Source organism: Staurois parvus, unplaced genomic scaffold (genome assembly GCF_062004578.1).
Source record: "Staurois parvus isolate SC_StPar_1 unplaced genomic scaffold, SC_StPar_1.0 ptg000487l, whole genome shotgun sequence".
Taxonomy (NCBI): Eukaryota; Metazoa; Chordata; class Amphibia; order Anura; family Ranidae; genus Staurois; species Staurois parvus.
The window spans coordinates 1,777,074-1,797,938 of record NW_028318283.1 but is presented as its reverse complement, the minus strand read 5'-3'; the positions used below and the strand labels follow the sequence as shown (position 1 = coordinate 1,797,938).

General features: G+C 49.7%; 1 protein-coding gene across 2 annotated transcripts in view; it reads left to right on the top strand.

Annotated features, from left to right (window-relative positions):
- Positions 1–4,648: 4,648 nt before the first annotated feature.
- Positions 4,649–20,865, top strand: part of SPAG9 (sperm associated antigen 9) — a 129,367-nt gene continuing 113,150 nt past the window's right edge. For both annotated transcript variants that reach the window (XM_089689626.1, XM_089689625.1), the window contains exon 1: positions 4,649–5,005. In XM_089689626.1, coding sequence (XP_089545752.1) covers positions 4,712–5,005 — 294 coding nt within the window. In that variant the 5' untranslated portion in view covers positions 4,649–4,711. The remainder of the gene's footprint in view (positions 5,006–20,865) is intronic.

Below are 20,865 nucleotides of genomic sequence, written 5' to 3'. Positions count from 1 at the left end.
TCCCCTCGCACCGTGGGACCTTTGCATGTATTATTCTGAAGACTGCAGCAGGAGGAGTGAGACTCAGTGATGTCAGAGGGGATAAGAGCAGTGGGGGTCCTCCACCTATAACTGAAATCCCGGTTCTTGGAGGAGTCGCCCTCTACAGCCCCCATCCGGAGAGGCAGGGAAGAGGAAGTCCTCTCCGGGGATTTACATAAGAGACCATTGTGTGAAACCACAGGAAGTCCTGCGCAACGCCCTGCGGCTCTGTATGAGAGGCTCTGATTCCACCGCACACAGCCCCATCTGTATAATGGGACCAGAACACCAGCTGAAATCAGAGATCAGGCTGGAAAGGAGGGGGGGGAGTCTGTGCTCATTGCAGGAACTGATGCAGGAGGACACGTGGGGCTGTCTGCAGCTCTGACAGTCTCATATTGCAGGTGATAGACAAGGAATATGACTATAAGAGGAGAATGCATTCAGAGAACAAACCGCTTCCAGCTGCAAACAACACAGTGACATCTTCAGCCCGGGATCTGCACACAAGCTGAAACCTCAAATCAGGCTGGAAGGAGGAGGGGAACTCTGTGCTCACAGCATGACCTGTGGCAGGACACATGTGGCTGTCTGCAGCTCTGACAGTCTCCTATTACAGGTGGTAGAGGAGGCACATGACTAGAAGATGAAAAGGTGTTCAGTGTATGAACCACCACCAGTACTCTGGCTGAAATATGAGATCAGGCTGGAAAGAGGGGGGGGGGGGGTCTGTGCTCACAGCAGGACCTGGGGCAGGAGGACACGTGGGGCTGTCTGCAGCTCTGACAGTCTCCTATAGCAGGTGGTAGAGGAGGCACATGATTATAAGAGGAAAAGGTGTTCAGCACATGAACCACCGCCAGCACTCTGGCTGAAATCTGAGATCAGGCTGGAAGGAGGGGGGTGGTCTGTGCTCACAGCAGAACCTGGTGCAGTAGGACACGTGGGGCTGTCTGCAGCTCTGGCAGTCTCATATTGCAGGTTATAGACAAGTAACATGACTATAAGAGGAGAATGCATTCAGAGAACAAACCACTTCCAGCTGCAAACAAACACACTCACATCTTCAGCCTGGGATCTGCACAGCTCTGACAGTCTCATATTACAGGTAGCAGACAAGGAATATGACTCCTTCAGAGAACAAACCACCTTCACGCTCCAGCTGCGAACAACACAAAGACATCTTCAGACTGGGATCTGCACACCAGCTGAAATCTCAGATCAGGCTGGCATGGGAGATGAGAGGTCTGTGCTCATAACAGGATTCGGAGAAGGAGGGCACGTGGGGCTGTCTGCAGCTCTGACAGTCTCGTATTACAGGTGGTAGAGAAGGCACATGACTATAAGAAGAGAAGGTGTTCAACGTACAAACTGCCACCGACAACACAACTTCTTCAGCCTGGGATCTGCACACCAACTGAAATCTCAGCTCAGGCTGTCAGGAGATAATAATGAATAAAATTAAAGTGTTACCAAACCCCCCACAGTACAATCAGTCTGTAGATGCAGTAAAGCATGCTTGTTATACTCACTGTGGAACCTAAGGGGCTAATCCTCTGCATTGCGTAAAAAGGCTGTTTGATCCTGTCTTCTCTGATCCTCCCATTCTTCCAGTGCCCCCCTCTTTTCTCCCGATAAGACATATCATGGGGAGTCACTCTGCACATGCTCAGTTTGGTGTGTACTGCTAGAGAGGTTTTTTTTTCTTGGGAGAGTGCATGTGATCAGCACAGGGCCAAGCAGCACTGTCCAGACAGAGGTTAGGGGTTCTGCATCCTCCTAGAGCAGAAAGAAAACTCCTCCTACAAGCTTTAATCAGTGCTCTGCTGGACACTGATAGAAGTCACAAGACTGCTATATACTGCTGATGAGAAAAGGTATTTAGCAGTTTATATTTACTAAAATAATTGCATTTCCATGTTGTGTATACTGTGGGAGAGCGGATATAGTGAATGCAGGGTCCGGGGAGATCGGATATAGTGAATGCAGGGTCCGGGGAGAGCGGATATAGTGAATGCAGGGTCCGGGGAGACCAGATATAGTGAATGCGGGGTCCGGGGAGACCAGACATAGTGAATGCGGGGTCCGGGGAGACCAGATATAGTGAATGCGGGGTCCGGGGAGACCAGATATAGTGAATGCGGGGTCCAGGGAGAGCGGATATAGTGAATGCGGGGTCCGGGGAGACCAGATATAGTGAATGCAGGGTCCGGGGAGAGCGGATATAATGAATGCAGGGTCCGGGGAGAGCGGATATAGTGAATGCAGGGTCCTGTGGAGAGCGGATATAGTGAATGCGGGGTCCGGGGAGACCGGATATAGTGAATGCGGGGTCCGGGGAGAGCGGATATAGTGAATGCGGGGTCCGGGGAGAGCGGATATAGTGAATGCAGGGTCCGGGGAGAGCGGATATAGTGAATGCGGGGTCCGGGGAGACCGGATATAGTGAATGCAGGGTCCGGAGAGACCAGATATAGTGAATGCAGGGTCCGGGGAGACCGGATATAGTGAATGCGGGGTCCGGGGAGAGCGGATATAGTGAATGCGGGGTCCGGGGAGAGCGGATATAGTGAATGCAGGGTCCGTGGAGACCGGATATAGTGAATGCAGGGTCCGGGAAGACCAGATATAGTGAATGCAGGGTCCGGGAAGACCAGATATAGTGAATGCAGGGTCCGGGGAGAGCAGATATAGTGAATGCAGGGCCCGGGGAGACCAGATATAGTGAATGCAGGGTCCGGGGAGACCGGATATAGTGAATGCAGGGTCCGGGGAGACCGGATATAGTGAATGCAGGGTCCGTGGAGACCGGATATAGTGAATGCAGGGTCCGGGGAGACCGGATATAGTGAATGCAGGGTCCAGGGAGACCAGATACTTTAAATAACTTTTATCAGAATAGAATCCACAGACACGTGGGGGGGGGGGCACACTGCTGACTTCCTGTCTGATAACCCCATAGAGGAAATCTATCACTTCTGGAGGGGGAGGGGGGTGCTCCTTGAAGAGGAGGAGCTAATCTGGAAAGAAGGAGGAGCAATGTCTCTGGATGATTAGAAGGTTGAGGTGGGATATTTCTTTCAAAGATCTTGTGGGAAGAGGAGGAGCTAGAGGAGGGATGACCTAGGAGGGATGACCTAGGAGGGGGCAGAGAGTGAGAAGGGAAGAGTCCAGAAGGGGCCCCATCATATCATAAACATATATACTCTTTTGGGGTGCGCTGGTCATTTAACACATGTTGGTGGGCGGGGCAGTGAAGTGTGCCAGTCCTTTAACACATGTTGGTGGGCGGGGCAGTGAAGTGTGCCAGTCCTTTAACACATGTTGGTGGGCGGGGCAGTGAAGTGTGCCAGTCCTTTAACACATGTTGGTGGGCGGGGCAGTGACACAGCTGGAATTGGTTGTAATGGGATGGGTGGGGGATGGGGCACTTTATCATGTGATAAATATGTTTCAACTTTTGGGGTGTGCTGGTCACATGTTGGTGGGCGGGGCAGTGACACAGAGCAGGAAATGGTTATAATGGGAAGAGGATGGGATGTTAGTACATTACCATATGATAAATATACATCCCCTTTGGGGTGTGCTGGACAATGAAGTCATTATTTGTGTGCGGGTCAGTGACAGAGCAGGATTTGACTGTAATGGAAGAGGACTTGGGTTTTGGGGTGTAGTGGTCCTTTAAGGCATGTTAATGGACAGGGCAGTGATACAGAGCAGGAATTGGTTGTAATGGGTAGAATGGGGGAGGGGTGTTAGATGGCACCCTATCACATCATAAATATATATACCCATTTGGGGTGTGCTTGTCCTTTAAGGCATGGTAAGGGTCAGGGTAGTGACAGCAGGACTTGGTAGTATTGGGAGGATGATGGGGTTTTGGGGTGTAGTTGTCCTTTAAGGCATGTTGGTGGGCTGGGCAGTGACACAGTGCTAGAATTGATTACAAAATGGGAGGGGTTTCAGATGACACTCTATATGGTAAATATATTTCCACCTTTGGGGTTTAGTGGTCCTTTAAGGCATGTTAGTGGGCGGGGCAGTGACACACACCAGGTTGTAATGGGGGAGGAGAATTCTTCTAATGGACAGGAAATGGGTCAGTAGACACAATGGGGGTTTCTGTTTTGTTGTCACATTGACGCTCCATCATGAGGAATTTCCGGCGGCGAGGATCCAGCGCAGAGTCATGTGATGTTTTTCTCCAGCATGTTGGGGGGAGGTCCGCTTGGAGGGGAGGGAATGAGGAAGGGATGGGGGGGGTGCTCTTAGAAGGGGAGGAGCTGATGTGGAATGAAGGAGGAAGAGGAGGAATGTCCCTGGAAGATTAGATTGATGGAGGTGGGGTGTTCCTTTAAGGAAGAGGAGTTCTCTCAGGAAGAGGAGGAGCTGGAGGAGGGATGACCCGGGAGGGGGCGGAGAGTAAGAAGGAAAGCGTACAGGAATGGTGGAGCTATCCCAGGGGAGGCGGGGACTATTCCATGGGAGAAAGCGGGGAAACAGAAGGGAGGCGCACCGCCTCTAGGAAACGGGCGTGGCAAAGTGCAAGTAGGCGTGACAATCCCGTGTAGTGGCTGGTAAGGGGCGTGGCTGTCCGTGGCAGAGGGGCGGGAGCAGGACATGTGGGCGGGACTGGGTCCGGCGGGGTCGGGTGACGTCACGCTGGTGGCGGTCCCGGTCGGTATCGGTGATGGAGCTGGAGGACGGATTGGTGTACCAGGAGGAGGCCGGGGCCTCGATGTCGGAGCGGGTCTCCGCTCTGGCGGCCTCCATCTACCGGGAGATGGAGCGGCTGATCGGCCGCTATGAGGAGGAGGCGGTGAAGGAGTTGATGCCGCTGGTGGTGGCCGTGCTGGAGAACCTGGAGGCGGCCTGTACGGAGAGACACGAGCAGGAGGCCGAGCTGGAGCTACTAAGAGAGGACAACGAGCAGCTCATCACCCAGTACGAGCGGGAGAAGGCGCTGAGGAAACACGCCGAGGAGGTACCGATCTACAATACACCTCCCCCATCTACAATACACCTCCAACATCTACGATCTTTATCATATCTTCCCATCAACAATGCACCTCCCGATCTACAATGCACCTCTCCCATCTAGGGAGCGACAAAACATCTTCCGATCTACAATACACCTCTCCCAGCAACCTATAATATGCCTTCCCACCTGCCGATCTACAATACACCTATCTCCCGACCCACAATACACCCCTACTACCGACCTACAAACCAACCCCCCCCCCCGCTCCTGATCTACAATGCACCCCCCACCTCCTGATCTACAATGCACCCTTCACCTACCAATACCCACACCGATCTGCAACACACCTCCCTCATTACTTTCCTCCTGATCTACAGAAAAACTTCCCCATATCACCCAGCACAAGGGAGAGAAGGCGCTGAGGAAGCACGCCAAGGAGGTACTGACCTATAATACACCTCACTGATCTACAATACACCTCACCCACCGATCTACAGCACACCCCCAAACCATATCACCCATTGCGAGAGGGAGAAGGCGTGGAGAAAACATGCCGATAAGCTACTGACCTATAATACACCTCCCCTAGTACATAACGTTCTACAATACACCTTCGTACTGATCCACAATACACCTCCACCTATCAATCTACAATGCACTACACACCTACAGTACATCTTCGCCATACCTACCCCATATCATCCCGTACCAGAGGGAGAAGGTGAGGAAACATGCCAAAGAGGTCCCGACCTATAATACACCTCCCCCAGTACATGCCATTCTACAATACACCCCTACCTACCGATCTACAGTGCAACTCCCCCACTACAGACCTGCAGTACACCTCCCCCATATCACTCAGTACGAAACGGAGAAGGTGCTGCGGAGGTACCGACCTATAATACACACCTCCTGATCTACAGTACACATCCACTATCTGCAAAGGTCTCCTGATCTACAGCACACACACTGATCTACAATACATCTCCCCCATATCACCCAGTGTCAGAGGGAGAAAAAGCTAAGGAAACATGCAGAGTAGGTACCAAACTACAATACACCTGATCTACAGTACATCTCCCCCACCTACTGACCTAAACACACCTCCCCCAGTACATACAGATCTACAGTACACCTACCCCATGTCACCAAGTATGAGAGGGAGAATGCACCGAGGAAGTACTGACCTATAATACATTTCCCGATCTACAGTACACCTTCCCCAGTACCTGCCAATCTACAATGCACCCCCTCTTGTACCTGCTAATCTACAGTACACCTCCCCCACTGCCTACTCTGTATCCTCCGGTATAAGCGGGGGAAGGCTCTGAGGAAGTACCCACCTATAATACATCTCCCAATCTCCAATACACCACCTACACCTATGATCTACTATACCCCCCCCCCCCCATACCTACTCCATATCACCCAGTACAAGAGGGAGAAGGTACCGACCTATGATACACCTCTTGACCTACAATACACCTCCTACACCTATGATCTACTATACACCTCCCCCAATACTTGCCTTCCAATCTATCATATTCCTCCCCATATACAATACACCTCCCCCATACCCACCGACCTAGAATACACCTCCTTCCCCCAAGACACCTACAGTACACCTCCTTCCCCCACCACCAACCTACAGTACACCCCCACCACCATCTACTGACATACAATACACCACCATCGATCTACAATGCACCTTACTCCATACCTACTGACCTACAATACACCTCCCTCTATACCGACCCACAATACACAACCACCGATACATACCTGCAATACACTTCCCCCAACACTGTACTACAATACATCTCCCCCAATACTGACCTACAATCCCCCCCCCTTTCCTATGTACAATCTACCTACATCACCCCTCCCCCAATACCTACCCTCTTCTACATTCCTCCCTTCATATCTCACCGTTGTGAGGCGTTCCCACCATCCCTCATGAACTATGGGGAATGCAGCAGGAGGAGGGAGACTCTGGTGGCTGTGAGATGTCAGGTGTGGAGCCTCCGGGAGATATAAGCAGCCAGAGAAGGACGTTTGTGACACCTCCCCCTCAGGTGGTTGCATGGGAGGGAACTACAATTTCCCTCCTGATGCAACTGACCTCTACCTCCCCCCCCACGTGCTCTGACCCCACAGAAGGGCTCTGGGTGGGGGGTCCTCCTGGGTTGGGGACCTGTGTCTGGGGTCGGAGGGGGACCTGTGTCTGGGGTCGGAGGGGGACCTGTGTCTGGGGTCGGAGGGGGACCTGTGTCTGGGGTCGGAGGGGGACCTGTGTCTGGGGTCGGAGGGGACCTGTGATGTAATGTGATGTTTGTGCCAGCAGGAGGCGCTGAGCATTGAGTGCAGCTTGGCATTCCGAGTGATGGGAGCACAGCGTGTTCTGGGGGGGGGGGGGGTGATTCTGTAGCGCACAGCTCACTTCCTGGCCAGAGGTCCCATAGCGGAGACCGTGCTGTCATGTCATACTCAGATCGGCTGTGTCATGTATGGAGCCCCCTCCCCACATGTCTGTGTATTGCCTCCTAGATGTACGGGGGGGGGGGGCGCGCCATCGTTCCTCATCACATGCACTGCCTCGTCTTCCTGCACAGTGACTGCACTTTACTGCTCCGTCCATGTCCGACGGAGCCTATCTCAGCAGTTGTTCAGCCTTGATGCTGACTGTACTGCCTGACAGGTCAGTGTTTGGAATTGCTTACGGAAGCCATGGAACAACCAAGGATGACTTCCAGGTAAATGTTATCGCAGGTCACCGGCTCTGTCATCACGTTCTATAGCCTGACATGGCGGCCAATGCCGAGCCAGCAGCGAGCGGATCTCCCGGTGAGGGATCCCGACGGTCCCCGCGTCTGACGGAAATACGTTCACAATGATCCGCGCTCTTCCCTGAACACCTGAACAATCGGATATGAGCGCGTCCACCCATACAGCGGGGGAGATTTACCGAGATTGGTGCAACCATGCATGGTAACCAATCCGCTTCTAACATCAGCTTTGATGATAAAACCTGGAAGCTGATTGGCTGCCAAGCATGGCCGCGCCAGATTTCACACTCTCCAGCTTTAGAAAATCTCCCCCAATGTGCAGCTACATTTACACAGAGTCCTAATATAGAAAAAACCGTCCTTCTGATCACCGCCCTGTACATACACAAGACAATTCCTGTCTACAATGTATCTTCGATGTAACAATGTAACCGAAATAATCACCGATCTTCAGAAATGAAACATTGTATCGTCTTCATCGTTCCTTCCGGAATCCGAGAAAAGAAACGCCAAGCGCTCCCCCCACACCTGTGATGGATCAGACTCACCACAACTGGACACCAAACTTGTCAACAGGATTTCCTCCTTCTGCCTCCGTCCGTATCCCTGATATCTCAACTGATGGAAGTAAAAAAAAATATCTATTTAAATACAAACAAACATCCACATCAATAAAAACAAATATCTACATTTAACAAAAATCTACATAAATAAAGGCAAACGTCCGTATTAATAAAAACAAAAATCTACATAAATAAAGGCAAACATCCGTATTAATAAAAACAAATATCTACATAAATAAAGGCAAGCGCATATTAATAAAAACAAAAATCTACATAAATAAAGGCAAACATCCGTATTAATAAAAACAAAAATCTACATAAATAAAGGCAAACGTCCGTATTAATAAAAACAAAAATCTACATAAATAAAGGCAAACGTCCGTATTAATAAAAACAAATATCTACATAAATAAAGGCAAACATCCGTATTAATAAAAACAAATATCTACATAAATAAAGGCAAACGTCCATATTAATAAAAACATATATTTACATAAATAAAGGCAAACATCCGAATTAATAAAAACAAATATCTACATAAATAAAGGCAAACATCCTTATTAATAAAAACAAAAATCTACATAAATAAAGGCAAACGTCCGTATTAATAAAAACAAATATCTACATAAATAAAGGCAAACGTCCGTATTAATAAAAACAAATATCTACATAAATAAAGGCAAACATCCGTATTAATAAAAACAAATATCTACATAAATAAAGGCAAACGTCCATATTAATAAAAACATATATTTACATAAATAAAGGCAAACATCCGAATTAATAAAAACAAATATCTACATAAATAAAGGCAAACGTCCGTATTAATAAAAACAAAAATCTACATAAATAAAGGCAAACGTCCGTATTAATAAAAACAAAAATCTACATAAATAAAGGCAAACGTCCGTATTAATAAAAACAATTATTTACATAAATAAAGGCAAACATCCGTATTAATAAAAACAAATATTTACATCAACAAAAACAAAAATCTACCTAAATGCAAAAATCCATGTTGGTAAAAAAAAATGTCTACATCAATAAAGGCAAAGATCTATATTAATAATAAAAAATCTACAGCAATAAAAACAAAAATCTACATAAATAAAGGCAAACATCCATATTAACCACTCACCCTCCAGAGGTTTCTCCCCCCCCCCCCCCCTTTCCTGACCAAGCCATTTTTTTGCTTTATGGCGCTGCGTTACTTTAACTGACAATTGCGCGGTCATGCAACGCTGCACCCAAATTAAATTTACGTCCTTTTTTTCCCCACAAATAGAGCTTTCTTTTGGTTGATATTTGATTGCCTGTGCGTTTTTTAATTTTTTGTGTTATTAAAAAAAAGACAATTTTGAAAAACAAAACAGTATTTTTGACATTTTGTTATTAAACATGTCCAGTAAAAACAACTTGAAAATCAAATTTCGTCAAATATTTAGGCCAAAATGTATTTTGCTCCGTGTCTTTGCTAAAGAAAAAATCCCAGTACGTGTAAATTAATTAGTTAATGTGTAATTTATAACGTTTACAAATGGCGGTATATATACTGGGATTTTTTTTCCATTTTTACTAGTAATGGCGGCGATCAGCGAAGTATAGCGGGACTGCGGCAGACATTTTGACACTGGGTGGGAACTGACTTGGTATCACTGATATTCCCAGTGACACCAATACAGTGATCAGTGCTAAAAAAAAAAAGCACTGACACTGTACTATTGGCACTGGGCAGGAAGGGGTTAACATCTGGGGCAATCAAAGGGTTAACTGTGTGCTGGGAGTGTTTTATTAGGGGGCGGTGTGTGTTTCACTGTAAGCACACTGCTTTGGATGGCTGTGCTGTTCACAGCCATCCAGAGCAGTGTGCCTGAGCCGACAGGGAGGAGGACTGTTAGTAAACAAAACAGTCCTTCTTCTTGTCGGTGATTGTCGGAAATCACCGGGTGCTGGCGAGTAATTATCGGCCGGGCCTTGGTGATTGACAGCCGGAGCCGCGAATGGCAGCGCGCACCCCCCCCCCCACCCAGAAATGCAAAATCACGTGATTTTTCGCACCTGTGCCGCCCTGCAGCAGCATTTCTAGGAGGATCAGCCTGGCGAGACGACCCACTGGCGGTCTAGGAGGGTCAGCCTGGCGAGACGACCCACTGGCGGTCTAGGAGGGTCAGCCTGGCGAGACGACCCACTGGCGGTCTAGGAGGGTCAGCCTGGCGAGGCGACCCACTGGCGGTCTAGGAGGGTCAGCCTGGCGAGGCGACCCACTGGCGGTCTAGGAGGGTCAGCCTGGCGAGGCGACCCACTGGCGGTCTAGGAGGGTCAGCCTGGCGAGGCGACCCACTGGCGGTCTAGGGGGGTCAGCCTGGCGAGGCGACCCACTGGCGGTCTAGGGGGGTCAACCTGGCGAGACGACCCACTGGCGGTCTAGGGGGGTCAGCCTGGCGAGACGACCCACTGGCGGTCTAGGGGGGTCAGCCTGGCGAGACGACCCACTGGCGGTCTAGGGGGGTCAGCCTGGCGAGACGACCCACTGGCGGTCTAGGGGGGTCAGCCTGGCGAGACGACCCACTGGCGGTCTAGGGGGGTCAGCCTGGCGAGACGACCCACTGGCGGTCTAGGGGGGTCAGCCTGGCGAGACGACCCACTGGCGGTCTAGGGGGGTCAGCCTGGCGAGACGACCCACTGGCGGTCTAGGGGGGTCAGCCTGGCGAGACGACCCACTGGCGGTCTAGGGGGGTCAGCCTGGCGAGACGACCCACTGGCGGTCTAGGGGGGTCAGCCTGGCGAGACGACCCCCTGGCAGTCGAATAGGGTCAGTCTGGCAAAATGACCCCCTGGCGGTTGAGGAGGGTCAGTCTGGTGAGACGACCCACTGGCGGTCGAAGAGGGCCAGTCTGGCGAGTCATGTTGATCCTCTGGCTTTACGTTTGAGCCTCTGACCCAGGGATTGCAGTCAGGATTCTGTTCTGCACTGTTGTATGTCTATCTTACAATTTGCTGTTTTATGTTATTTCCCGATGTGGATTTTACCGTCCTCCAGGACTTCTTGTCATGAGTTCCTCAGTCATGTGACCCGCACTGGCCAACCCCTGATGTGACGCCGAACAATCCAGGTTCTCATCCACTGCCAAGGTGATATTAAGGGATAAGGAGTCGCCCCTCCTCAAGAAAGCTGGATGAGAAGTGGAGTTCTGTGCCGGGGTTCCTGGGAATTTCTGTGGTTTCTCTGCTTTCTATAAGCTGGTTGTGCTGTCCCTCAAACCAGCCAGAGTCCCCCGAATTATGTCCATCCAGCCACCCTACGTTCTCCTGTTCTCCAGCTCCGAAGACAATCCAACATGGCTGCTTCCTGGGCTACCCCGGTAACACATTGTAACGTTAGAGAGTGGAGAAGGATTGGAACCCTTGTCAAGTTTTTATTGCTGTGTGTTCCCCCATCAGGGAGATTCACCCTCTCTATTGGTCTCGTTTACTGCTCTCATCGAAAGAGCGAGAAAATCCCAAATTGTGGGTTGTCACCAGAAAAGGAATAGAGGAGGAACCTTCCAATGGGGGACACTATTTCTGGTGACAACTAGGAATTCCCTCACTTCCTGTTTTGGCTGTGGGACAGGAAATGAAGTGACTAAAAAAGAAAATAAAACTGACAAGGGTTATAACCCTCTCCTACTCTATCCAAAAGGAAACCACATTTTTGGTTTTTACTTGAATTTAAAATACTGCCATGCCTCTGCCTCTAGGTTTGCTTCTTTAAAATATTTTCCCTCATTGTCAGCGGTTGTCCCTATGCATGCTACCAGAAAGAACTTCTCACTCCTGTCACAGGGTGACAACACTTACTGAGGGCCTTCCTGCCGGAGCACTGTTGTCACCCTGAAAAACAAGCTGAACTATGGGCCAACTTTCAAGCATCTAAAGAGAACTTGTAGCCCCCAACACTAAACAATCATGCTCCCCCGGGTATTTCGGAAATAGGGTGGGGACACTGGCTCCTCTTGAGCCACATGTTCTGCTCCTGAATGGTCCGTCCGGCGAGATGGCCCATTGGCGGGCAAACGAGGGTACGTCCGCCGAGACGGCCCATTGGCGGGCAAATGAGGGTACGTCCGGCGAGACGGCCCATTGGCGGGCAAACGAGGGTACGTCCGGCGAGACGGCCCATTGGCGGGCAAACAAGGGTACGTCCGGCAAGACGGCCCACTGGCAGGCAATGAGGGTCCTCCTCTCTACTGTGACAACAAACTCGCAATGTGCATGCGGTGCCATTGATTAATGGCACCTCAAGCGCCAGTAGCAGACATGAGTGTTGCTGTGCAGCAAATGCAAGGTGAAAAAAATGCACCAGACTCTGCTCCAAAAAAAGTTTGAGATTCTTTGGGGGCGTTCGTCGAACGTACGGCAGTCCATTCAAGTCAGTTGGCTTCCCTATGCATGACAAGCGTAAATGCTCCAAAATGCGCAAAAATAAAAAAGTGCGTGGGAGCACGAGTTCTCGCTACGCTGCATTGTGTACAGGGCCTTATAGAGTACCCGTACTGGCCCTCGTTGACCGCCAGTGGGCCATCTCGACGGGCGGACGATCGTTGACCGCCAGTGAGCCGTCTCGCCGGGCGGACGATCGTTGACCGCCAGTGAGCCGTCTCGCCGGGCGGACGATCGTTGACCGCCAGTGAGCCGTCTCGCTGGGCGGACGATCGTTGACCGCCAGTGAGCCGTCTCGCCGGGCGGACGATCGTTGACCGCCAGTGAGCCGTCTCGCCGGGCGGACGCTCATTGACCACCAGTGGGCTGGCTCGCCAGACAGACACTCGACCGCCAGCGGGCCGCCTCCCCGGACGGACACTCATTGACCGCTAGTGGGCCCTCTTGCTGGATGGACACTCGTTGACCACCAGTGGGTCAGGTAGCCGGACGGACCCTCATTGATGTAGGGTCACTTTTACAAGCCCTTATTGCAGTATGGAGTTCGTATCCCGCTGTTGCTTGTTCTGTTGTCACCCAGCCGTCTCGCTGGATGGACGCTCGTTGACTGCCAGTGGGTCGGCTTGCCGGTTGGACCCTCGTTGACTGTCAGTTGGACCGGCTCGCCGGTCGGACCCTCATTGACCTTCAGTGGGTCGGCTCGCCGGTCGGACCCTCGTTGACCGTCAGTGGGTTGGCTCGCCGGTCAGACCCTCGTTGACCGTCGGTGAGTCGGCTCGCCGTTCGGACCCTCGTTGACAGTCAGTGGGTCGGCTCGCCGGTCGGACCCTCGTTGACAGTCAGTGGGTCGGCTCGCCGGTCGGACCCTCGTTGACAGTCAGTGGGTCGGCTCGCCGGTCGGACCCTCATTGACTTAGGGTCACTTTTACCTTATTGCAGTATGGAGTTTGTATCCCGCTGTTGCTTGTTCTGGTGTCACCCAGCCGTCTCGCCGGACGGACACTCTTTGACTGCCAGTGAGCTGTCTCGCCACACGAACGCTCGTTGACCGCCAGAGGGCCGCCTCGCCGGACAGATGCTCATTGACCACCAGTGTGCCATCTCGCCGGACGGACCCTGGTTGATGTAGGGTCACTTTTACACACTCTTATTGCAGTATGGAGTTCGTATCCCGCCGCTGCTCCATGTTCCGGTGTCACCCAGACTTCTCGCTGGACGGACGCTTGTTGACCGCCAGTGGGCCGCCTCGCCGGACGGACACTCGTTGACCGCCAGTGGGCCGTCTCGCTGGACAGACCCTCGTTGACCGCCAATGGGTCGGCTTGCCGGACGGACCCTCGTTGACGTAGGGTCACTTTTACAAGACCTTATTGCAGTATGGAGTTTGTATCCCGCTGTTGCTTGTTCTGGTGTCACCCAGGCGTTTCGCCGGACGGACGCTCTTTGACTGCCAGTGAGCTGTCTCGCCACACGGCCCCTTGTTGACCGCCAGTGGGTCGGCTTGCTGCACGGACGCTCGTTGACCACCAGTGGGCCGCCTCGCCGGACAGATGCTCGTTGACCGCTAGTGTGCCATCTCGCCGGACGGACCCTGGTTGATGTAGGGTCACTTTTACACACCATTATTGCAGTATGGAGTTCGTATCCCGCCGCGGCTCCATGTTCTGGTGTCACCCAGCCTTCTTGCCGGACGGACGCTTGTTGACCGCCAGTGGGCCGTCTTGCTGGATGGACACTTGTTGACTTAGGGCAGTGTTTCTCAACTCCAGTCCTCATGGACCCCCAACAGGTCATGTTTTCAGGATTTCCCTCAGATGAAACAGCTGTGGTAATTACTAAGGCAGTGAAACTGATCAAATCACCTGTGCAAAATAATGGAAATCCTGAAAACATGACCTGTTGGGGGTCCATGAGGACTGGAATTGAGAAACACTGACTTAGGGTCACTTTTACAAGCCCTTATTGTAGTGTGGAGTTCGTATCCTGCTGTTGCTTGTTCTGGTGTCACCCAGCCTTCTCGCCGCACAGACCCTTGTTGACCGCCAGTGGGTCGGCTCGCCTTGCCGGACGGATCCTCATTGACCGCCAGTGGGTCGGCTTGCCGCACAGAACCTTGTTGACCATCAGTGGGTCGATTCGTCGCACAGACCCTCGTTTGCCCGCCAGTGGGCAGCATGATTGTTTAGTGTTGGGGGGGACAGGTTCTCTTTAGTCTGACACTCTCATTACTCGATCTGCTGGAGGTTTGCCTGAATTGGAAAACTTTTTTTTTTTTTTTCTTTTCTCTTGGTATTGGCTTTTTGTCGTTTTAGAAATGTTCTACCTTTTTCCATCTGCGATGTGCATGAATCTCCAGAGCCACCGCCGTGTGTTTGTTGTGATTGAGATGCAGACAGTTAATAAACTGGGCTATTAGCTGTCAGTACATCTGTCTGGCGGTTTAGTGGCCACCATCTGTCTCTATAAGTCTGAGAATTTCCCTCCGGGGAGTTCGGCGTCTGGTTATTAACCCTTCCGCCATGGGCGCAGGTTATTTCGGCCCCTCAGACGTGGACAGCTGTGGTCTCTGGGGGTGCGGATATAAATAGAGACCGTCTGCTCTTTGCTGAGGTTACTGGACAGGAAGTCAGGTGTGTGCAGGGAAATGTCTTCCCCCCAGCAGCACAACTTTATTTCTGATCTCTTCTTATAAACTTTTTCCAACTGTAGACTTGAGTGATTCAGAGAATTTTATATGGGTGATACAATCTGACCATCCAGGGTGGGGACTTCTAGGGTGGAGGGTGTAATGTCACTGTTGGAGCTTTGTCATGTTTCTGTCCCTGGGGATGAGCGCTGATGATGGGAGTGGCGCAGTTTTCCCTCTGTTGGCCTGGCATTGTTTCCACATTCCTGTCTGCGGCCTGGTCACAGGCTGTACTGTTGTCACCCGCAGTGTCACCGAGCCGGAGGTGCGATGATGTCATCCTTGGGGTGGCGGCTTTTTCTGGAACTAGTCCCAATGACCGTCTTCAATGGGACCGAAGCCAAGGACTTGGCGGCCTGTGAGCCCTGCCACATGTGTCTGCACCCTTCGCTGCACTGACTGCTACCCAGCAATGTGTACTGTGCGGGAATGGACGGCAGCCAATCAGACGTGACGTGTGTGCTCTTTACATTCCTATAGAACAACTTCCATTTCCTTCCCTACAGAACTGTCCCGTTATTTCTGATTCTTATCAGCCCCCTCCGCAGATAAAACATATCTTCAGCAATATTTCCAGCCATGCCAGTTGTAGTTTGGGGGGGGGGGGGGGTCCATTTTAACTATTTATATAATAATGCACTTGTAGAGCCAAATCCACTGAGCTCCAGCTGCAACTGAACTCCCCTTTTTGGGTGGATTGACCCTTGAAATTGTACATATACTTTTTAGAGGTGTAATAAACCCAAAAGCAAACATTTATTTTATATATATATATAATTCTTAGATGTGATGGCTGCATTCGTTTTTCTTTTTTAGGCTTTCGTTCTATTTTCACCTGGCGATCCGGCCAGTGAGCCTATTGAGCAAGCTGTCCTGTAGATGTCGCAGTTAGAGGGTTGAGACATTTACAGGGGTGCTTACACTGCTTTTATTTATGTAAAACCTTTTATTGCAAAAGGAACAAAAATGTTACTGTAACTGCTTATCATGTATTAGCTAGAGTATGACAGGGATGAGACAAACCATTTATCACAGACTTATGCAGTATCCAAGAAAGAATCCAGGACTTTTCTTGTAAATTCAGGCTTGTTTAGTGCATTCGTTATTTGCAAATCGATTTGAATTTCAAAATTTGAAGTTTGAATTTTAAAATTCAAATTTTGGAAGATGGCTATATTCATTCTATTGTTTCTATTCTATTCTTTTCATGTCTATTATATTCTTTTATTTTCTTACATAGTTAGCCTGGCTGAAAAAAAGACAAAAGTCCATCCAGTTCAGCCATTAAAAAAAAAGTTATAATCCTACACCCACAGTTGATCCAGAGGAAGGCAAAATAAAACCCAGCAAAGCACGATCCAATTTGCTCCTGCGGGGAAAACCATTCCTTCCTGATCCCCCGAGAGGCAATCAGATATTCCCTGGATCAGCTTTCCCTATAAATGTTACAGTCATGGCCGAAATTGTTGGCACCCTTGATATTTTTCCTGAAAATCAAGTATTTCACACAAAAAAGGTATTGCATTAACACATGTTTTGCTATACACATGTTTATTCCCTTTGTATGTATTGGAACAAATATAAAACAGAGGCAGAAAAGCAAATATGACATAATGTCACACAAAACCCCAAAAATGGGCTGGACAAAAGTATTGGCACCCTTAACTTAATATTTGGTTGCACACCCTTTGGAAAACATAACTGAAATCAGTCGCTTCCTATAACCATCAATAAGCTTCTGACACCTCTCACCCGGAATTTTGGACCACTCTTCCTTTGCAAACAGCTCCAGGTCTCTCTTATTGGAAGGACACCTTTTCCCAACAGCAATTTTAAGATCTCTCCACAGGTGTTCAATGGGATTTAGATCTGGGCTCATTGCTGGCCACTTCAGAACTCTCCAGCGCTTCTTTGCCATCCATTTCTGAGTGCTTTTTGACGTATGTTTGGGGTCATTGTCCTGCTGGAAGACCCAGGATCTTGGACGCAAACCCAGCTTTCTGACACTGGGCCCTACAGTGCGACCCAAAATCCTTTGGTAATCCTCAGATTTCATGATGCCTTGCACACAGTCAAGGCACCCAGTGCCAGAGGCAGCAAAACAACCCCAAAACATCATTGAACCTCCACCATATTTTACCGTAGGTACTGTGTTTTGTTCTTTGTAGGCCTCATTCCGTTTTCGGTAAACAGTAGAATGATGTGCTTTACCGAAAAGCTCTATCTTGGTCTCATCTGTCCACAAGACGTTTTCCCAGAAGGCTTTTGGCTTACTCAAGTACATTTTGGCAAACTGTAGTCTTGCTTTTTTATGTCTCTGTGTCAGCAGTGGGGTCCTCCTGGGTCTCCTGCCATAGCGTTTCATTTCATTTAAATGTCGACGGATAGTTCGCGCTGACACTGATGCTCCCTGAGCCTGCAGGACAGCTTGAATGTCTTTGGAACATGTTTGGGGCTGCTTATCCACCATCCGGACTATTCTGCGTTGCAATCTTTCATCAATTTTCCTCATCCGTCCACGACCAGGGAGATTAGCTACAGTGCCATGGGTTGCAAACTTCTTGATAATGTTGCGCACTGTGGACAAAGGCAAATCTAGTTCTCTGGAGATGGACTTGTAACCTTGAGATTGTTGATATTTTGCCACAATTTTGGTTCTCAGGTCCTCAGACAGTTCTCGTCTCCTCTTTCTGTTGTCCATGCTTAGTGTGGCACAGACAGACACACAATGCAAAGGTTAAGTGAACGTCTCTCCTTTTTATCTGCTTTCAGGTGTGATTTCTATATTGCCCACACCTGTTACTTGCCCCAGGTGAGTTTACAGGAGCATCACATGCTTGTAACATTCTTATTTATCCGCAGTTGTGAAAGGGTGCCAATACTTTTGTCCAGCCCATTTTTGGAGGTTTGTGTGACATTATGTCGAATTTGCTTTCTTTCCTCCCTTTTTTTGTTTTGTCCCAATACACACAAAGGGAATAAACATGTGTATAGCAAAACATGTGTTAATGCAATACGTTTCGTGAGAAATACATGATTTCCTGGAGAAATATCAAGGGTGCCAACAATTTCGGCCATGACTGTATATCCAGTTATATTCTGTGTATCCAAGAAAGAATCCAGGACTTTCCTACAGCAATCCACTGAGCTGGCCACAACCAACTCTTGAGGGAGTCTATTCCACATTCTCACAGCTCTTACTGTGAAGAAACCTTTCCGTGTTTGGAGATTAAATTTCTTTTCCGCCAGACCAGGGGCGGACTGACAACTCATGGGGCCCCCGGGCAATAGGGGATCATGGGGCCCCTGTGTCCTCACCCACACCCAAAAAAGCCAATGAAAGGTACCAGGGGCATCTCATGGGGCCCCCTACTGACCCCGGGCCCTCGGGCAGTGCCCGAAGTGCTCAAATGGTCAGTCCGCCCCTGCTCAAGACGTAAAGAACGCCCCCTTAATCCAAAAAGAGAAAATTGTTTGCTGTATCTGCTTAGAAAGTGTGACCTGGAATTTGACTTCACTTTGTTAGTGTATCTAAATCTGCTAGTACATTTAACACTCCCCCTGACAATGCTGCTTGTCCAAAGGTGCCTCCTACGCTCCTTCATCCAGAGTGGGGGCGCTCTAATACAGGAAGTGTGTTACTGGCCAGATCACCAGTTGAAAAGAGAGTGAAAAAAGTCTAAAAGAAGAAAACTAATGCAGCCACCACATCTGATTGGTGATCTGTAATATATTACATTTCTGGTTTGGGGTGTAATACTTCACTCACATCACCTTATTCATCCCCTGCGCTGTTATTACATATCTATAAGCCATGACTCCAGTGAGCTCAGTGCTGGCCCACATGAGCAGTACCGGGGCATTAGAGCGTCTAAACCCAAAAATGCAATATATTGCCGCTGATCAGTCCCAAGGCCCCCTGTTCATGTCTGGATTGCTGATGTGTGCTATTGGGCCTGGTCACACTGGTTGTGTGCTGCGCTGCCATGCGTCAGGTGCTTTTTCGGTGCATGAACGTGCGCTTTTAGTCCCATAGACTGCAATGGCAGTGCATGAAAAAATAAAAGAAACTTCTAAAAAAGCGTGCCAAAACGAAACGGCAAAGATGAAAAGCTAGCCTTAGGTGTGGTGGCTGCATTAGTTTTCTGCTGTTCAAGCTTTTTTTTTTTTTTTTTTTTTGCTCCCTTTATTTTCTCTAGGTGATCTTGGCAGCAACACGCTTCCAGTGCTAGGGTGTCAAAGTTCACTGGTTGTGCTATCTGACTTTGGAAGCAGCGGTCTCACTTTTGGACAGGACTACACAACGCCTCCCCCTCAACTTAGGACAGGACTACAAAACACCTCCGCCTCACTGTAGGACAGGACTACACAACACGTCTGCCTCAACTTAGGACAGGACTACAAAACATCTCCCCCTCCACTTGGGACAGGGCTACAATACCTCCCCCTCACTTTAAGACAGGACTACACAACACATCTGCCTTGCTTTAGGGCAGTACTACACAACACCCTTCCTCACTTTTGGACAGGACTACGCAACGCCTCAACCTCCACTTAGGGCAGGACTACACAACACCTCCCCCTCAACTTAGGACAGGACTACAAAACACCTTGGCTCCACTGTAGGACAGGACTACACAACACTTCTCCCTCAACTTAGGACAGGACTACATAAGACCTCCCCCTTGCTTTAAAACAGGACTACACAACACATCTGCCTTGCTTTAGGGCAGTACTACACAACACCCTTCCTCACTTAAGGACAAGACTACACAACACCCTTCCTCACTTAAGGACAAGACTACACAACACCCTTCCCCACTTAAGGTCAAGACTACACAACACCCTTCCTCACTTAAGGACAAGACTACACAACACCCTTCCTCACTTAAGGACAAGACTACACAACACCCTTCCTCACTTAAGGACAAGACTACACAACACCCTTCCCCACTTAAGGTCAAGACTACACAACACCCTTCCCCACTTAAAGACAAGACTACACAACACCCTTCCCCACTTAAGGTCAAGACTACACAACACCCTTCCCCACTTAAGGTCAAGACTACACAACACCCTTCCTCACTTAAGGACAAGACTACACAACACGTCCCTCTCACTTTAGGACAGGGCTACACAATACCTTTTTCCTCACTTGAGGGCAGTACTACACAACACTTCCCCCTCAGCTTAGGGCAGGACTACACAACACCTCTCCCTCAGCTTAGGACATGACTACACAACACCTCCCCCTCCGCTTAGGACAGAACTACACAACACCTCCCCCTCAGCTTAGGACAGGACTACACAAGACCTCCCCCTCAGCTTAGGACAGGACTGCACAACACATCTGTCTTTCTTTTAGGGAAGAACTACACAACACCCTTCCTCACTTAAGAACAAGAC